General features: G+C 39.9%; 1 protein-coding gene across 1 annotated transcript; it reads left to right on the forward strand.

Moving 5' to 3' along the window:
* The first annotated feature begins 4,086 nt into the window (after positions 1–4,086).
* On the forward strand, positions 4,087–16,978 carry LOC141797067 (fibulin-7). Its single transcript, XM_074678468.1, has 7 exons — positions 4,087–4,144; positions 8,644–8,797; positions 8,876–9,046; positions 9,125–9,406; positions 9,494–9,631; positions 9,717–9,852; positions 16,618–16,978. The coding sequence occupies exons 1-7, from the start codon at positions 4,124–4,126 to the stop codon at positions 16,976–16,978; spliced, it is 1,263 nt and encodes a 420-aa protein (XP_074534569.1). The 5' UTR covers positions 4,087–4,123.
* The last annotated feature ends 1,318 nt before the right edge of the window (positions 16,979–18,296 follow it).

The raw sequence follows: 18,296 nt of genomic DNA on the forward strand, positions 1-18,296 counted from the left end.
GTTTGTAATGCTATTGGTAATCATAATATTGATAGAGATACTCATCACCGTGAAATTATTGAACTAAAAATGAAGAAGTTTTAAAAAATTGCGTTGTTACTTTAAAGCCATATTTAGAACATGGGAAAGCCGAATACCCCCTCTTTAAGTTTACACTTCAAGAAGACTCTCAGCTTAAGTTTTTTAACAGAAGTTTTATTGTGTCGTTCAAATTTTAAACTCACAAAAACAATTTTCGGAAATCGATAGCAATTTTAAACGTCCAGAATCAGCTGTGCTCTGATTGGCTGATAAAGAAAAAGTTTAATCAGTCTTCATAAATTGACCCAGGTCAGAAGGAGGAGGGTGACTCTGTGGGGCCGATCAGCCAGCCGTCATCTAACTCTGTTTTAATTACAAAAGCCATTAAATGATTTGGCTTTAATTAAAGCTGTCCTATCTAATTAAGATATGATGATGAGGAGAGCCGGGGCGTCTCCTGGGCCCCTCTGTTTATCTCCGAGTTAACCTCTGTCAGCAGCTGGCCAGCCGACTCCCAGCATGCATTTCAATGAGGGTTTATTATCAGAGCACAGGGTCGATGCTGCACACACACTGATGTAACAGGGGTTATGGACCATCTCTGGCTAGAAACATGTAAAGATAAAAAAAAAATTTAACATCTTCTCTTTTTGTCGTTTCTGTCTCACTTTGAAACAACATAAACATAACTGAATGTTATTTTAGAATTATTTAAATATTTTTTCCCCTTTTTTGGTGATAACAACAAGAAAACACATTGAATAAAGAAAAGAACATCTCAGGTTTAAATTACAGGAAAAAACAACTTCTTTCCTGTTTTCAGTTTTCTTTCTTGCTCCAAGTGGTTTTCAGAAAACAACTCTTTTGAATTCAAACAGAAACTAAAAATAAATGTTTTCAAACCCAACCTCAGCCAAGAAATAAAGTATCTGGATCTTAGGATCAACAGCAAACTTCCTCTCATGCATGCTCTGTTTGATTGGTGGACTGCAGCACCATCTGGTGGATGCATGGTGTACTACATCAAAAAATATGTGAGGCTGAAATATTAGGATATTGACGTCTCTATATGACAGTATTCTTATTTATGGCAGAGTCTGTCAGTGAATAATAAACTTGTGTCATGAAAACCCAGGGAAAACAAAAAGGAGGAAGACCCAGAGGCAGATGGAACTTAAATGCTTTCATAAACTAAACTCAAAAAACAAAGTTAAAATCAAAAACTCTAACAAAAGACACAAACCAACAACACTATGAAACTCTCAACCAACCTAAAGCACAGGGAGAACACGAGACACGGAGCATGGCAGTTAGTGTGACAGCAAACAAAGAACCAACAAAGAGCACAAGGAACTCAGGGACTACATAGACGGGGGAGTGATCGACACAGGTGTGAAACATAACACATACAACTAATATAACTAAGATTAACACAGATGAAAAAGAAACACACAAAGACTAAAACACAAGAAAACCCAGGAATGCACAAACCAAAAACCCAAACCATGACAAATTTGAGTGTTAAAGGATCTTTAAAGAAGGGGTATTCTGCTTTCCTGGATGTTCAGACTAAACATTTAGATTTTCAAACCTCTAGATATTTATATGTTGTAGAAATCCCTGAATCTGTCTGTAAACCGATCAAAACGAGACTTGCTGAAATGACATCATCAAATAGGGATCTCTGTGTTGGTTCAGGACACTGTGAAGAGGCGGGCCTCAAACACCAAGGTTTGCCAATAGAGCCACCTCGAGAGGACTGGCCAATCAGAGTGAAGGGGTTTGCGTAGCAGGGAGTCTTATGGTGCGTTCGAGGTAACCCGTAACTCGTATGAGTCACGACCTGAAAGCGTTCCAGGAAATTTACGACTTCGGTTTGATTTCTGGGTTGTAAACAAACCAGCATGGCAGAAATTCAAAGATTTATGCTTGGTCATTTCAATTACCAAAGGAGCCTGCAAGTTCTTTATTTAAGTGAAACGGAGGAGGGGAAACGGCGCAGGAAGTATTAACATTATGTTTCACGGTATATGTCGTTATTTTAAAGTGTATTTTTTGTTAACTAATGCACTGAATGCCAGAGTTGCTGCCAATGTGCAATGTGTGAACATCAGACTAGAAGTTTACACTTGTAGCCCAGTGATGATAGCTCTCTCTCTCTCTCCCTCTCTTTCTCTCTCTCTCTATTAGCTATTTTGTGTTAGCGACACATTTGTCTACCGTCTCGGACACATAACAGATTATAGTACATAATCGTGTGTGTAAATTGAGGCTGCCATATTGTTTTGGCACAGATGCGACGTCACAAGTCGTAACTCGGAGTACATCGATCTGGTACGAGTTCACAGGTCGTAAGTTACGAGTTCGACTGCCGTTCCAGCGCATTTTCACGAGTTACAGGTGGGAAATATACGAGTTACGGGTTGCCTTAAACGCACCATAAGACCATGTCCACTGGGAAACTGCATATATTTTTGTACTTTAAGTCTGTCGTCCACACAAAACTGCAGTTTTACGTCACTAAAAACTCCGGCAAAGATTTTGGAAAACTGGTTTCATGGTTTCCTGTAGACGCTGGTAAACAGAGTTTTGGGTTCTCAAATTTCACTGCTGAATGAGGGGGGCTCATTCTGATTGGCTGGCACGGATTTTATGTCTGTAAAACACCGACGAATATGGGTTTGGCAGGCACTTGGCGGTGGATTTGTCCACTGTGTGTGGACCAAAGTATTTTTATCTATTTTCTTTCTTTCTTTATTTTTTTTCCAAATCTGTAAATGTTGTTAAACTACTAAGGGTAACCAGAGGGTACAAGCCTTTAATTAAAAAAAAAAAAAAAGGAAAAAGGGAAAAAAAGGAAATAATAAATAAATAATAATAATAATAATAGTAATAATAATAATAATAATAATAATTATTATTATTATTATTATTATTATTATTATTATTATTATTATTATTATTATTATTATTATTATTATTATTATTATAAATATAATAATAATAATAATAATAATAATAATAATAATAATAATACAAAAAAGAAAATAATAATAATAAAGAAAATAAAGAAATAATAAAGAAAATAAATAAAGAATTACTTGTTAAAACTTTTCTATTTATTTTTTTCATTTTATTTTTAAACAGCCTCCACCTTGTGTTAACATTGATAAATGTTTGTTTTCTACCAGTATCAGGCAAAAAGGTGACCTTACATGAGGACTTTCTGTGCAGATTACTCTGAAAATGTAATGTCCTTTCAGGATGGCGGGTCGCAAGAGGATAGAGCCCAAATATAGAACTCAAGGATCTTTCAAAGACGTCCAAAGCTCAGTTTAGAACAGAGGGGAAAGTTAGGATCCTTTTCTGTACATTTAAAACCACCTCCAGTCTTTTAATCATTCCCTGATTTCAAACAAACCTCTTCTGGACGATTATAGTCTGTGTCTCCACTCTGCCATTAGCATAGTTTCTATACGCGTTTATAAATGTCAGAGTTTAGGCTCGGAGCAGCTTTAGGGGTCTTTAAGGGTCCCTCTCCATCTCTGGTTGGATAATCTAGGCCGCGCTATCGGCAGATCCAGCGCCCTGTCATTTAGCAGCCACACCACTCCATCCTCAGAGACTGCAGGTCTAAGGTTTCAAACAAAAACACACGGAATGAGACTTTATGATGAGTGTAATTGGAACAGCAGTCACATTCCTGAGCCGTGGAGAGATGTGGAAACAGTCGCCAAACGTTGCTGCTTTGTTGCTCGACCAGGATGATTAAAAGACGCCACAGCCAGCTGACTTCACCTTCTAATTACAGGCCTATTTCTGGAGGATGCTGATGGATCAAAAAGTGAAAGTGTGCTCCAGATGTGGGAGGAGGAGGAGGAGAAGAAAGAAGGAGGAGGAGGAGGAGGAGGGTTGGCTGTGACCGAGCAGAGGAGAAATTTGGCAAGCACCCTCGAAAAGAGAGCGGAGCAGAGGAGAGGATTTAGTTTAGGAGAAGCAGTCTGAGGAGACGCAGCTTCAGGAGCATCTGAGGATGAGGGTTGAGGATTTGTTCAGGATGAAGATCATCTGGGTCGTGATTTCAGTGCTGTGTCTTCATATCATGGCTTTTACTGCTGCTCAGGTGAGTAGACCTGACACTGTGAAGAGTTTGGTGTTAGATTTTTAACTCCAGGCACCTGTTGAGGAGTTTTCTGGTTTGATTATTTACTTGTGATATAAAAATTTACCAACAGCAGCCACCTGTGCTCTTCATAGTTAAAATAAAGCAAATTAACACTCGTTTAGGAACAAGTCTTCTTAACCTGAAGATCCTGAAACTGTAACTATAGACAAAACGTGTTTTGCAAAGTCAGGGATGTGAAAAATCAGTTATTAACTGTGGATTTAATGAAACTAAACAGTACTCTGAATATTCACACAAGTAAACTTCCTGAAGTAGAATCTTAAGCTTAACATTCGTCATCAAGTGTTTTTAAAGATACGGTAACAAGAGTGACAAGAACAGATAAGATGATGCATTTGGGCGTCTTTTATACACAGCAGTGCTGTTAGTTTGAGGTTTTACTTTTCCAGCTTTGGTCAAAATCTTTATTTGTGTTAAAAAAGAGCATGCATCAAATTTCATAAGGAGCTTAGAGCATTTTTTGTGAAGCAGCAGTTACAGCTGAATGGTATCTATGTGTGATTCAAAGATGATTTTTTTAAATTCCAAAATGTTTTTTTTTGTATGCTCCAGTTGTCTTTTGTGTTCTCTGTTCTGTTGAGAAATAAACACAAAGTGTGACTGAGTTTTGAACAGTGACTATGTTTGCAAGCGCACTATATTGCTGTATTAATCAGAATGATGACAGTATTCTGATTACGTAGAAGGCATGTAAAAACCCCAATTAAGCTGTTTTTTCTGATTACCAAAAAAACAAAATAAATAGATTATTATTTGGATTATGTTGATAAACATGTAAACAAATATTTCAGTAGGTCAGAACTCTGACAGCACTTTTCAGAACCAGAATATGGACTGTAATAGAAAGATGGTGTAAATGTAAACGTAATCAGTCTGAGGACTTCCATTCCATAACACTAAAATCAATTCCAATCACTTCCATTCTGTTCTAACCCATTATATTTCTTCTATTTCATTCCAGTCTTTTCCATTCTGTTTCATTCCAATCTGTTGTATTCCATTCTAATTCAGTCTGTTCCATTCCATTCCATTCTAATCCAATCTGTTCCATTCCATTTCATTTCATTTAATTCCATTCCATTCTAATCCAATCTGTTCCATTCCATTTCATTTCATTTAATTCCATTCCATTCTAATCCAATCTGTTCCACTCCATTCCATTCCATTCTAATCCAATCTGTTCCATTCCATTTCATTCCATTCCATTCTAATCCAATCTGTTCCATTCCATTCCATTCCATTTCGTTTCATTTCATTCCATTCCTATCTAATCCAATCTGTTCCATTCCATTCCATTTCATTTCATTCCATTCTAATCCAATCTATTCCATTTCATTTAATTCCATTCCATTCTAATCCAATCTGTTCCACTCCATTCCAGTCTTTTTCATCCCATTCCATTCTGACCTGTTACATTCCTTCTATTTCATTCCAGTCTCTTCCAATCTGTTTCATTCCATTCTTTTCCATCCAATTTGTTGTATTCCAATCTGTTCCATCCCATTCAAGTCTGTTCTGTTCAATTTCATCCAATCAATTCCAATCCGATCTATTCCATTCCAGCTTATTCCATTCTGTTCCTTTCCATTCAGTCCAAGCGGCAACCTACAGTCTAAGAATATGAGACAATGCTGAAGTGCTAAAATCTGCTGTTTCTGGAGCGTTTGCTTGAGGCTGGCTCCAGAAGTAGCGGAAGTCTCATTCACACCAAGCCAAAAAAATCTGTTTTCAAAGCAGAAATTAACCTATTTATAGCCTGGTTTAAAAAACGTCTCCTGTCTGAGTTGCTAATTGCACCGACGACACCCACTGTACGGGGTGTGTGTGTGTGTGTGTGTGTGTGTGTGAATGTTTTTCAAACTCTGCGGTTCAGTGGATATTAAGATCGCAAGCTCACCCAATCAGAGGCACAGCTCAGGGTCACGTGACGGACAGGCACCCTATAGTTGTACATGAAGCCCTTGCAACTACCAATATGGCCGGGATAGCCGATCTGCTTCATTTTCGGTTTCTGAAACAGACAGGTGGCACTGGGGAGACTACGTCCGTGTTTTTTTTTTTTACATCCAATTTCTTCTATTGTCTCCTGTTCCATTCCAATCTGTTCCATTACATTCAAATATGTTTTATTCAGTTTCATTTAGATCATTCCAATCTATTCTATTCCATTCCACTGTTTTGCAGCATCCCATTCCAGTAAATTTAAGTCCTTTTTTTCAGGGGGGGGTTGAATAATCTAGCCAACAAAACACAATTAATTGCTGCAACATTATACTTCAACCTTCAACAACATTCAGTAGTTAGTGCTGAAAATTCACTAAGAGCTGGGTCTGACACCTTCTGACTCATTCTCCCCCTGAGGACAAAGAGGAGAAGGCTCAGATTCTTTTTTTTTCTCCAATCTATTTCAATCCATTCCATTTTGTTCCATTCCATTGTTTTGTTCCAACATTTCTGCCTCTTGTTTCTCCAGAGGACAAAAAATAAAAACATGTTGCATGTTTACAGTCATACATGTTGTAAGAAGGTCTATGAGAGGACGTCCAAACTAAAACACTGAAGTTAATTAAGCTTTAATTTCACTTCATTAAAAACTAATTGCTGTTTCCTGTCAGCTTCAGTCAGTTTCCGTACACACACACACGTCCAGATGTTTCCACATTGAACTCGACTTCACCCTCCTCCGTCTCCTTCTCGTGGGGTTACTGCCTGAAACAAACCTCAGAGAGACGCCTCCAAACCCACAGCTCCTTTCTGTGGCACCAGCGCCGTGTTTCTGCTTCGTCTGTCAGCTTCATGTTTCGGCCGTCGGTGTGAGGTCAGCGGCGGGCTCAGGTCCAATTTTCACCCAGGTGTTAGTGCAGCAGGCCGCGGCTCTGCAAACCTCACCTCTATGTATAGACCTCACACCTGACACTGACTACAGGCTGCAGACAGAGCTGTCTCAGTGGACTGGTGGAGTCTTCTTCAGTGTGACTGACCTGCTGAAACACCTGGTTCACACCTTTCTAGACTTGATAAAACAGGGTTTGAGGAGTTATTCAGGACATTTTTCATGTTTTTGTCCTTTTTCTTGTGAAATTTGCTTCATTTCTGTTTGGGAGTGTGTATTGCCAAAGTATGAGAAGAAAATAAGCTGACAGAGGCCAGAAATGTCAACAGAAATATTCTTGTTACCCATCTTTCCCCACTGTCCATAGTCCAAAATCTGACTCTATGCTGTGGTTTCAGGAAAACTTCAGGCAGGCTGACAAAGAGGGGAAACTACACTCTAGGCAAAAAGTGTTTTCTTTTTTTTTTCTTTTTTTTTTAAATTATTTTTATTTTATTTCTAACTCTTTTTTCATATTATTTTTATTTTATTTCATTTTTGTTTTATTTTTTTATTTTTTATTTTTTCATTTTTTTATTTATTTCTGTTTCATATTATTTTTATTTTATTTCTTAATTTGAATTATTTATTTTCATTTTATTTTTTATTTATTTCTTTTTTTACATTATTTTATTTTATTTCTTATTCTTTATTTATCTATTCATTTGTTCATTTACTTATTTTCATTTTTTTCTTTTATTTTTTTCTATTTTATATATTTTTTTTAATTCTTTTTCTCATTTTTTATTTATTTTTTATTCATTTATTCTAGGTGGGGACTGATGTTGTTACAAATTTATGAGAATAAAAACTCAGATTTGTAGAAACAATGCCAAGAAATGTAGGATAGTTCAGTGTCCAATTTGCAAGCTAACAAAGGAGTATGTTCAAAACAAGTTGCATATTGAAGAAAAAGAAGTTGCAAAAATGTGAGGTAAAAGTTACAGATTGCTGTGAAAAAGAAGTTATAAGTTTGGGGGAAAACTGCAAGTTTTCTTGGAAGTAAGGTCATAAATATCTGAGATATTAAAGTGTCAAATGTGGGAGATGAGTCACTAATTTGTTTGAAAAAAAAATGCAAATGGAGCAGCAGAAATGAAAAAAAAAGACTCAGATATTTTGAGAAAAAAATTGCAAATTTTAGAGAAAAGTGTAACAAATTTGAAGGAAAAGAGGTCAGGTTATTTTGGGTAAATGCTTCAAATAGTGTGGAAAAAGAAGTTATGTTTGCAAGAAAGAAATGCAGATTTGTGGGAAGTGTGTTTATACATTTAAAGATATTAAAGAGCCAAGTTTTGCTTTAAAAAAAAAGTTGCAAGCTGTCAGGACAAACTTGTGTAAAAAACTGCAAAATTTTTCAAGGAAATAAGTTGCAAAATTGCTGGGGAGTCAAATGCTTTCTTGAGAAAAAGTGTCAAATTCGAAAGGTGAAAGTTACAATTTTTGAGGAAAATAAAAACAGTCTAAAGGGTTGTGAGAAAATCGTGATAAACTTATGAAAAGTAAGTCCAGATCCTGTAAAAGGAAAGTTGTTTAACTGTCCCTCTCCCTGTCTCACCTTCAGGAGTGTCCCTCCACCCACGACCTGCTGAACTCTCTGCGTCAGGTGGAGAAGATGTTGGCGGTGCACGAGGCGTCGTACCAGCAGGGTCTGCGCTCCCTGAGGAAGAAGCTGAGCGCTCTGCACAACAGCACCATGGCCATCTTTAAAACTGGAGGTGAGTTTGTGCACAGATTGAGTAAGAAGTGAGGAAACAAAACATCGAGTTAATCTATGTTTTTCTGTCTGCTTCCAGCTACCTGTCCCAAACCGGAGCCTCCTCCTCACGGTCGCAGACTGGGCCGGGTGTTTGGCGTGGGTCACGAGGTTCACTTCCTGTGCAAACCAAACTACGAGCTGATTGGTCCGCGGACCCGTGTGTGTCTGGATTCTCTGCGGTGGAGCGGCCAGCAGCCGATGTGCCGACGTGAGACCTGACCCTGAAGACTTCTCTGATCCTGGTTCAGTCCTCTTTAAATTTCTCACTCCACGTTTTTCTTTTCAGGTCTCAACAGCTCAGGAAACTCTCTGGCCTCTTTCTCCTCTGCTGCTCCTTCCTCCTCTTTCTCCGGCTCTGCTGCTCTGTCAGCATCCTCTGCCTCCTCCTCCTCCTCCTCTTCCTCTTCCTCCTCATCCTCACCTTCTCCCCTCTTCTCTTTGACACCTACATCCTCGCCTCCCTTCGCTTCGGTTCGTCCGTCTCACTGCACCCACTTCCTCGGCTCGACTCGCTGCACCTGTGACGTCGGATTCACCATCTCAGGCCGTGACAACAACATCTGCACAGGTAGCAAACCTGACGAATGAATTATAAACTCTTCACGGCGTTAACTCTGAGCCCTGCTGACGTCGTGTGTGTGTGTGTGTGTTTCAGACATCGATGAATGCCGTCTGTTTCCTCTGGGTCAGCCCGGTCGACTCTGCGTCCATCAGTGCGTCAACACTCCTGGAAGCTTCCACTGCTTCTGCCCCTCCGGGTACAACCTCGCCAGCGACGGGCGCAGCTGCACAGGTCAGAGGTCAGGGGTCAAAGGTCATGGGTGAGGTGTGATGTATGGTGACGCTTCTCTAACTCTCACCTCCGTCTCTCCTTCCAGATATTGACGAGTGTGAAAACAGGATGCACAACTGCACAGCGGAGCAGGTGTGTGTGAACACTTTCGGAGGCTTCCAGTGTGCGTCTGTGGAGTGTCCGTACGTGAAGAACGCCACGTACATCAAGACGTCACCTATGTAAGAGCACAGCATCATGCATTCTCCTCCTTGTATGAGGGTTTACATGAGATTTAGAGAAACATTTGCAAGATTCTGCAAACAAGCCTAACACAGCCAACACAAGTCGATATGTATCAGCGGGTTATAGCAAAATTCAGCCTGAGTCCTGAAGGTCATGGACTGGACTTGTGCTTTTCCACCACAGGAACTTTCCCCTGGGACTACATGCATTTTAACCTTCAGAGCTAAGGTCTGAATTTAGTTCTGGGGTCATAAATTTACCCCTAAAAAAACGGCCGACTAGGGATGATCTAAAGCTGTTTGAGAAGGCTGCATCCCACTGGAGTCTTCAATCAATGAGCTGCTATTCTAAGCTGAGACAAACTTCTGTCTTCATGCTGCAGACACAAGTGACGAAGTTCAGAAGTGAGAAGAGAGATCAGTGTTTTTCTCTGCTGTAGTGATAGTGGTCACTGGAGCTTAACTGTCAGACAGAAAAAGGACAGAAGAGCAGAAGAAAGAGAAACAGGAGAAAGATACAGCCCGAGCTAAAGGCTAAAAGGGCTAAACTGTTGGTGCTAATGTTGACTCCAACCCACAGTCAGCAGTTATTCTGCAGAGGTCTGTTCAAACTTGAGAGTCTATCAATAAAATGAAGAGTGAGGTCACGTTAGCTCTGATTGGTAGATGACTGGAAGGACATAACCAGGATTCATTAACGGTACACATTACAGACATGTCTTAGAGCACCGGGCTGCTAGCTGCGCAAAAATATAAACGGCTACTAAACTACTTACAAACTTACAGTGTTTACTTGTTGTCACGTTAGCATACAGATACTTTGGATCACCGAGCTAACATGTAGCCGGCTGCTACAATGTTTGCTTGATGTCTCAAACTGTAGGGCTACGTAACTGTACTGATAGATACCTTACCTTGGCGCGTTGTATCCAGTGGAAGTTGACTTGAACAAAGACATTTTTTTATGATCTGATCTCCATCTAAATCTTATTTAAACACACGCCTCACTAAAAGTAATCTATGACAGTGTGCGGAGACTCTGGGCCACAAGGTGGCGAGGGAGAGCAATTAAAACAGATCCTCCTAATAGCATCTTTAAAGTAAAAATTCATATTTTAGGTGAGTTTAATTTTTTACAGTGTTGTAGACTGATAAGATAATAATCATAATCATGTTTTGCTCAATATTAGAGTTTTCAAGAGTATCATTGGTTTCACCAAGTGACATTTATCAGTTTCACAAAGTGACCACTTGATGTGACAAACTTGGTGCACTTTATGTTTCCAAGTTAAGTGTTTGTATGAAACACTGTGTCTAACCTTTGTTATTTCAAACACAATGAAATAGAAAAGTTGTTTCCAATCAAGTAATTAACCGTGTAGAATATCGCAATATATCACAGGATTATGATATCGTGATATCAACTAATCTTGAGTTTCTTGTCAATACTCACCCCTTGGTTTAAGTAACCCTGTTTATATTCAACCTCCAGAGACTGCCTCAAAATTTTTGTGATGCTTTTGTTTTGCCTTATTTCCTTGATTATTAGGATCTGAGGCCTGAGCTGAGACCAAGGGCACTATTGTATTCCGTCCGTTTCTTTCTTATTCTGCACTCCAGTAAATCGCTTATTAGAGACCCTAAACATGCTCAAAAACTCACCAAAATTGGCACACACATTCTGTGCGCCCAAAGTTTACGTTTGATACCAAACATGACCTCCAACATCCCATAATAAGCCCTTTACTGCCATTTGGGCACACAAAAATGGCCCTAGTGGCCAGTGGGAATGTCGTAGAGAGATGAAACTAACACTTAATTGCTTGTCTCTTTGAGACGCAAAAATCATACACTGATACCCCTGACCTATCTCCAACGGGAAGCTGCAATTTCCCTTTCAAAATAAGATTTCCTCACATTTTTACCCTTTCTGCAAAAATTAACTTGTCAAAAACCACAAGTAGTTACGGCTTGAAAATTGCTCACGACAGACTAGACCCTGCTCTACAAAAGTTATGAAGGAAGTTGTTATTTCGGGCTCAGTTTTCAAATGGCGAGCCCTCAAAGTTGCCGACCGCTTTCGGCCTTCTCCATGTTAACAGATGGGGAGAACACTTTTCAGCTCCAAGCACACACACCCCTGGTGCCGCATTAGGGCCTCTAGACAAAAAAGTAAAACTCATACAGCTTTAAAAATGACATGGTTGGATTCCAGACAAAATTTCCTACAGAATCATTATATTTTTACACAGATTAAGTCAACATTCTGGCCTATAGGACAAGTAGTTAAAACTTTTCTCTAAAATAAATCCTCTATTTTCCGTGCTCTGGGCCAGGTTTTGTGACGCATTTGGGCCTCTAAAGAAAAAAATAAAACTTGTACAGCTTTAAAAATGCCAAAAATGGATTCCTGACAAAATTTCCTACAAAAATAAGATATGTTTACACAGATCTGGGTAAAATTGTGGACTCTGTGAGGACTTCAATCCCAAAAATTTCTCATAAACTCTCACTCTAAACTCTACTTGATTTCTGTCTCACACTAATTAGGGGTTCCATGCAGCTGGTGATGTCACTCAGCATAACAGACGATACGTTACCATGGTATCAACTGACTCCCCAAACATCCCATAATATGCTCTCACAGCCACTAGGCTCACTGAATCGGCCATAGCGGCCAGTAGGAATGTCGTAGAGAGATAAAACCAACGCCAAAATGTTTGTCTCATTAAGACGCACGACATGGCAAACCAGCAACAGACCCGAGGACCCGTCTAATGCTGCTTGCAGATTTAATTTTATTTCCTGCTTGTTACAAAAGTATACCTCTGAATCCATACAGTTAGCTCAAAACGCATCTGCTAAATAATCAACTACAACCACCTTTGTTATGAACGTCGTCCCTCCACTGTTCCCAGAATAGACTCGATCTCAGCTTTCTGTCCATACTAAACTCGTTTTGCAAAACAAAAGGTGATTACAGCTGTTTTGACCCAAAAACCTCCTGGAATGATCCCCTGTAATTCATCACATCTGCAAAAATCTCTCACTTTGAGCTTCTCCAGACTTATCTGTGCGGACAAATCTTCATATCACTCTACATTACCTCCTTATTTTATGGCTATCCTGTAATTTTTTGCCATTTTATTGCTGATAAAGGAATTTTTCATGATCTAGTTACTCAAACTAGACTACACCGTCCAGATCAAATAAAAAAAAATAAAATTCCTTCTTGTTATCTAAGTTTTCATGACTCATTCCTGTTTGTATCCCAGCTTGAAGAAACCAGTCACAGCCCTGCAGCCCATCCTCTGTGCCCGTCTTGCACATACAGTCATAATTCAGCTGCAGCGATAAATCAAAACTCTATAAACGCTCAGAAACACGCCTCACGCCTCTGAACTGGTGTCAGAGCTCCGTCTGGAGCCTGAAACCTCAGCAGGGCGTCTGAAGCCAAACCTCGGTCTGCCTCAGGGCCCGGCCGATGCTGGAGGAGGGATGCTAACTGTGGGGTGGAGGCAGGAAGTGGCTGATACGGAGGTAACAGTCATTGTTCTCTGTCCTTCCTCCATGGCTGTCCCTGTCATTAACATTTAATCTGACTCTGGAGGTGAGACTCTGTGGTTTTCTTTGTCTTTTCATTTTCATTTCCTCTCTGCTTGCTTTGTCAGCGGTTTCATTGTTGTCTCACAATTATTTTAAAGCAGACTGTTAGCGGCTAGCCTGTTAGCCAGTTAACTTTGTCTTAGGCCTGAGTGTGTGGTTAATATACCAACTGCTGAACCAAACTGGTGAGGCCAAAAAGAGAAACACAAGTTCGGTCACGTGGAGGAAAATGCTCAGCAGGCCTCGAAACTCTCTCAGCTAGCATACATGGCTAAACATCCAATAAACTATAGATAAATACAGACAGATAAAAAGTAACAAAAAATGAGCCTGTGTTTGAATCTAATGCAAAAGTAGTTGTGTTAAAACCCTTTTTGCAACTTCCTGAAAGTTATTGTTCTCAAAAACTCAGGGTTTCTGTCTGACAGTGACGATAAAGCAGCTACGGCTACTTTCACTCAGGATGCAGTGAATTCAAATTGGTGAAGTAATTTCTGGATAGCCTGTGCAGCACTCAACATCCTCCAACTGTGAAAAATGATGCTGATGAGAAAGTGCTAAAGACTGCAGTTCTGTCAGTGTCCACCAGGGGCTAGTTACAGAAGCAAGCTTTACAGCAAACATGCTAACAGCCTGGTGCAAAAACAGGTTTTGGTCTGGATAGCCAAATAACGAAAATTAAGACACAGTGTTTCATACAAACGCTTAACTGGAAAACATAAAGTGCATTAAGTTTGTCACATCAAATGGTCAGTTGGTTAAACTGGTAAATGTCACTTGGTAAACCATTGATACTCTTGAAAAATCTAATATTGCGAAAAACATGACTATGGTTATTATTTTATCAGTCTACAACACTGTAAAAAATAAACTTAAATTGATTTTAAACAAACTGACCAAAGAATGGAAAGAAAAGCATTGATGTTAATGACATCAAAACCCACATCACCAAGTTTAGGAATAAAATATTTTGAATATAATTTGAGATTATTATATTGAGATTTATTATACAGTTTATGTGCAACATACAGCGGATTAGCTCTTTGGCGCCATCTACCGCAGTGGAGGTGTGGAAGACGTATTGTACTTCCAACTCATCTAAAATATGAATTTTTACCATAGACTGTATAAAACATGGACGTAGCCCCCCGACATCACCCGTCTGTTTCTGAAACGGAAAATGAAGCTATAGGCTATAGCGGCCATATTGGTAATGGCAAGGGCTTCGCCTACAGCCATAGGGCGCAGGCCGTCATGTGACTCTCAGATGTGTCTCTTATTGGGGGAGCTCGCGATCTTAATATCCTCTGAACGGCGGCATTAGAAAAAAATTCACCCCCTGTACAGTGGGTGCCGGTAGTTAAATTAGCGACTGTTTTTTGAACCAGGCTGTAAATAGGTTAATTTCTGCTCTGAAAACAGCTTTTTTTGGCTTGGTGTGTTTGTGACTTGTTTTGTGACTTTGTTCAAGTCAACTTTTTACTGGATATAACACGCTGAGGTAAGGGACTGTCATTACAGTTAAGTAGCGATACGGTTAAAAACGTGACATCAAGAAAATAACAGTTGGGTAAATGTTAGCCCCGTGCCCTTATGTATCTGTAGGCTAACATGACAACAAGTAAACACTGTCAGTTTGTAAGAAGTTTAGTAGCTGTTTATATTTAGCACAGCTAGCAGCCTGGTGCTCTAAGACATGTCTGTAACATGTAACGTTAGTAAATCCTGGTTATGTCCTGCCAGTCATCTACCAATCAGAGCTAACGTAACCTCACTCTTCATTTTTATTGATAGACTCTCAAGTTTGAACAGACCACTGCAGAATAACTGCTGACTGTGGGTTGGAATCAACATTAGCACAAACAGTTTCGCTCTTTTAGCCTTTAGCTCGTGCTCTATCTCTCTCCTGTTTATCTTTCTTCTTCTCTTTTGTCCTTTTTCTGTCTGACAGTTAGGCTCCAGTGTCCACTATCACTACAAAATTAATTACAGAAATCGTTTTTAGCGGAGAAAATAGCAACTTACGATCAGGCAGATATGTAGAAGGGAGACTTTTTCAAGATCACTTTCAAACTCCTCACAGCCCCTTTAACAAAAATATTATAGATAAGTGTTGAATTACTGATTCGTTATTAGATTTTAGTGTACCGGGATATATTGCTGTATGAATACTTTTTCACACTTCTACTTTAACCCATAAAAACAATTTATAAAGTGTATAATTAACCCATAATAGTGAGTTTTAGCTTGTGTTGTGTTGCATCTTTAGCACAGTTTTGTTGCATAATGTGTCTTTTGATGTCATGACCTGTATGTATCATATTAGGAATCAACCAAATATTAGCCTTGGTGTTTAAAGTTGCAGTTTTAGCAAAAATGTGGTAAAGATATTTTAAAAAGGGGAGTTTGTAATATTTCAAATGCTAAATTTTTGAAAAGTTTTTCATTTTTAGTATAAATGTAGATTTGATTTGATTTTCAGTATATCAGTTATTGCTATCATTAGCAGCCACATCGGTGTTAGTGTCTGTATCAGTTTCGACTCCAGGAAACAATGTTGTTTGACCCCTTATCAGAAAATCCCAAATTTTAACTCAACAAGTTGAAGTATTAAGGAGTCGTTGGAGTAAACAAAGAGACACCAGCTCCAAAATAGAAGCTTAACCATCCTGGATGAGACAGTTGGTCCAAAGTGTTGGTTTAGCTGAGAAATAGATCAGAGTATCATCGGCATAACGATGACTCGAGTAACCACGCCTGGGGTTCACTGTTTCAATCTGAGTTGCGTTTTTCTGCTCATGTGTAAACAAAAGGTTTGGGTGTTGTTTAGATCACGCTTGTCATTGTGTTGTAACGTGCAGACAAAGATAAACACAATGATAATACCCGCTGACGGTGATTGTTCTGGAGAATAACAGGTCATAAAACATGGATCGTGGGGAGTGGATGATTGAGGGGATGTGGATTTGTAGCACTATTGTGTTCCTGACAAAAACAAACATGGAGTCTCTGGGGAGCCACAGATTCAGACTACAGCAGATGGGATCCAAGATTTTGTTCAGATGGATGTTAGAGGCGCAGGATCCAGATGCTAGATGAGGAATAAGTTAAAAACAAAATACAGATGTTTGATCTACCTGCTTTGTGTTTCTCCAGGCGCTGTGAGAGGAACCCGTGCATGCTGGGAGATACAGGCTGCACTCAGGCTCCCAGCTCCATCTCTTTCCACTTCCTGTCCGTGGTGTCCAACATGTCGGCCCCCCGCGTCCTCTTCAGGGTGTCTGCGGCCAGAGTGCTGGGTGACACGCTCAGATTCGGCCTGGCAGGCGGTCACGGTCGGGGTCATTTCAGCGTTCAGCGCTCTGGACGGCAGACCGGCACCCTCCTCCTGGTGACGCCCATCACGGGGCCGGCGACTCTGGAGGCCGAGGTGGAGATGAGTGAGCTGGAGAGGAACACCCTGCTGGGTCGTTACCTCACCAAGGTCACGCTGTTCGTGTCTCCGTACGAGTTTTAAGAGGACTGATGGGTGGGGGTGAAAAACTCTTCAGGGTCCACATTGGTGGATTCAACCATAACTGTATTCCCTGAAAGCAAGAGTCACGTGAAATTGTGTTTCAGTATTTTTTGCAAACATAAATGTTAATGTTAAATGCTTTAAGCCACCACAGTGGTCTAATTTTACACATTTGATTAAAACAGCCCAATTTACTGTAACTTTTATCCCAAACAGAAGCCCTAGTCCATTTTTTGAGGCTTTATTTAGAAATTTTACCCATCAGCATTTTGGTGTTTACAAAACACACGACCATATTTGGGCGCAGATGTAAGCGACCATATTTGGATAAAAGTGTGGGGGAGAAGGAGCAGGGTCCGTATGCATGTCCAGCCAATTAACAAACAAGACAATTAACCCTAATTTACTGTTATAAAGCGGCACGTTAGCACGACTGCAAATAATCAGCCAGTTAACTAATTGACGCAGGTGCAGATTACATAATAATTAAGGGGAAAGACTCATTAACAGTGATAAACCTGACAAATGGTAACAGTGCGATCGAGAGAAGATCAAGAAAAACATTTTTTAGAGAAAGAAATGGAGATTTTATTACAAGAATACACAAACAGCTGTTATCAGAGAGTCAATCAGGTAAACAAAGAGAAAGAGAAAGTTTGGCGATCTTGAACAGAGTACATGCGTGTGGTGTTTCTGAGCTCACAGTAGAAAACCTAAACAATAAAATCAGTAATATGAAAGTTGCTTTGAGGAACAATGAATGACTCTTAAAGCAGTTTATGAACTCCAACATTTCACCACACACATCTTGAGGGACCCAGACGTATAAAAGCAAAGAGTGAATCAAACTTGTGAAACTGACGGCAGCGAGCCTCGCCGGTTTGAGACTTCGATTGTCTCCCTTATCTCTTCAGTTTACTTAAAATGTTGTGTCTCCTAAATCTAAATCTGCTTTATAGCTACACATCGCCACCTTTCTAAAGGAATGTTCACTGTCTGCTCGTTTTGGACGCGGTCACACTAGGCAAACCGCGCCGTGCTTAAGCACGCGTCACTTCTCTACTTTGGCACGCTTCAGAGAGGTCGACTTCAGCACAGTTTACTTCATGCACGAGCACAAGCCTGCAGACGGCGTGTGTGATCCATGACGTATGATCACCGTGAGCGCATCTCTCGACAATCATTTTTAATCAAAGCTGGGTTGTTAGAGGGCTGTGTCGGGCCAAAACGACTCACTATGAGTACAAAAGTCTCTAAAAAAGTTCTCTGCTCTCTGTGTCTCATTGTGCTGACTCAGATGAGATCACGCTTCATGTGA

The sequence above is a fragment of the Halichoeres trimaculatus genome, unplaced genomic scaffold (assembly GCF_033239565.1).
Source record: "Halichoeres trimaculatus isolate MK-OKI-2021-1 unplaced genomic scaffold, fHalTri1.1 fHalTri1_scaffold_10, whole genome shotgun sequence".
Taxonomy (NCBI): Eukaryota; Metazoa; Chordata; class Actinopteri; order Labriformes; family Labridae; genus Halichoeres; species Halichoeres trimaculatus.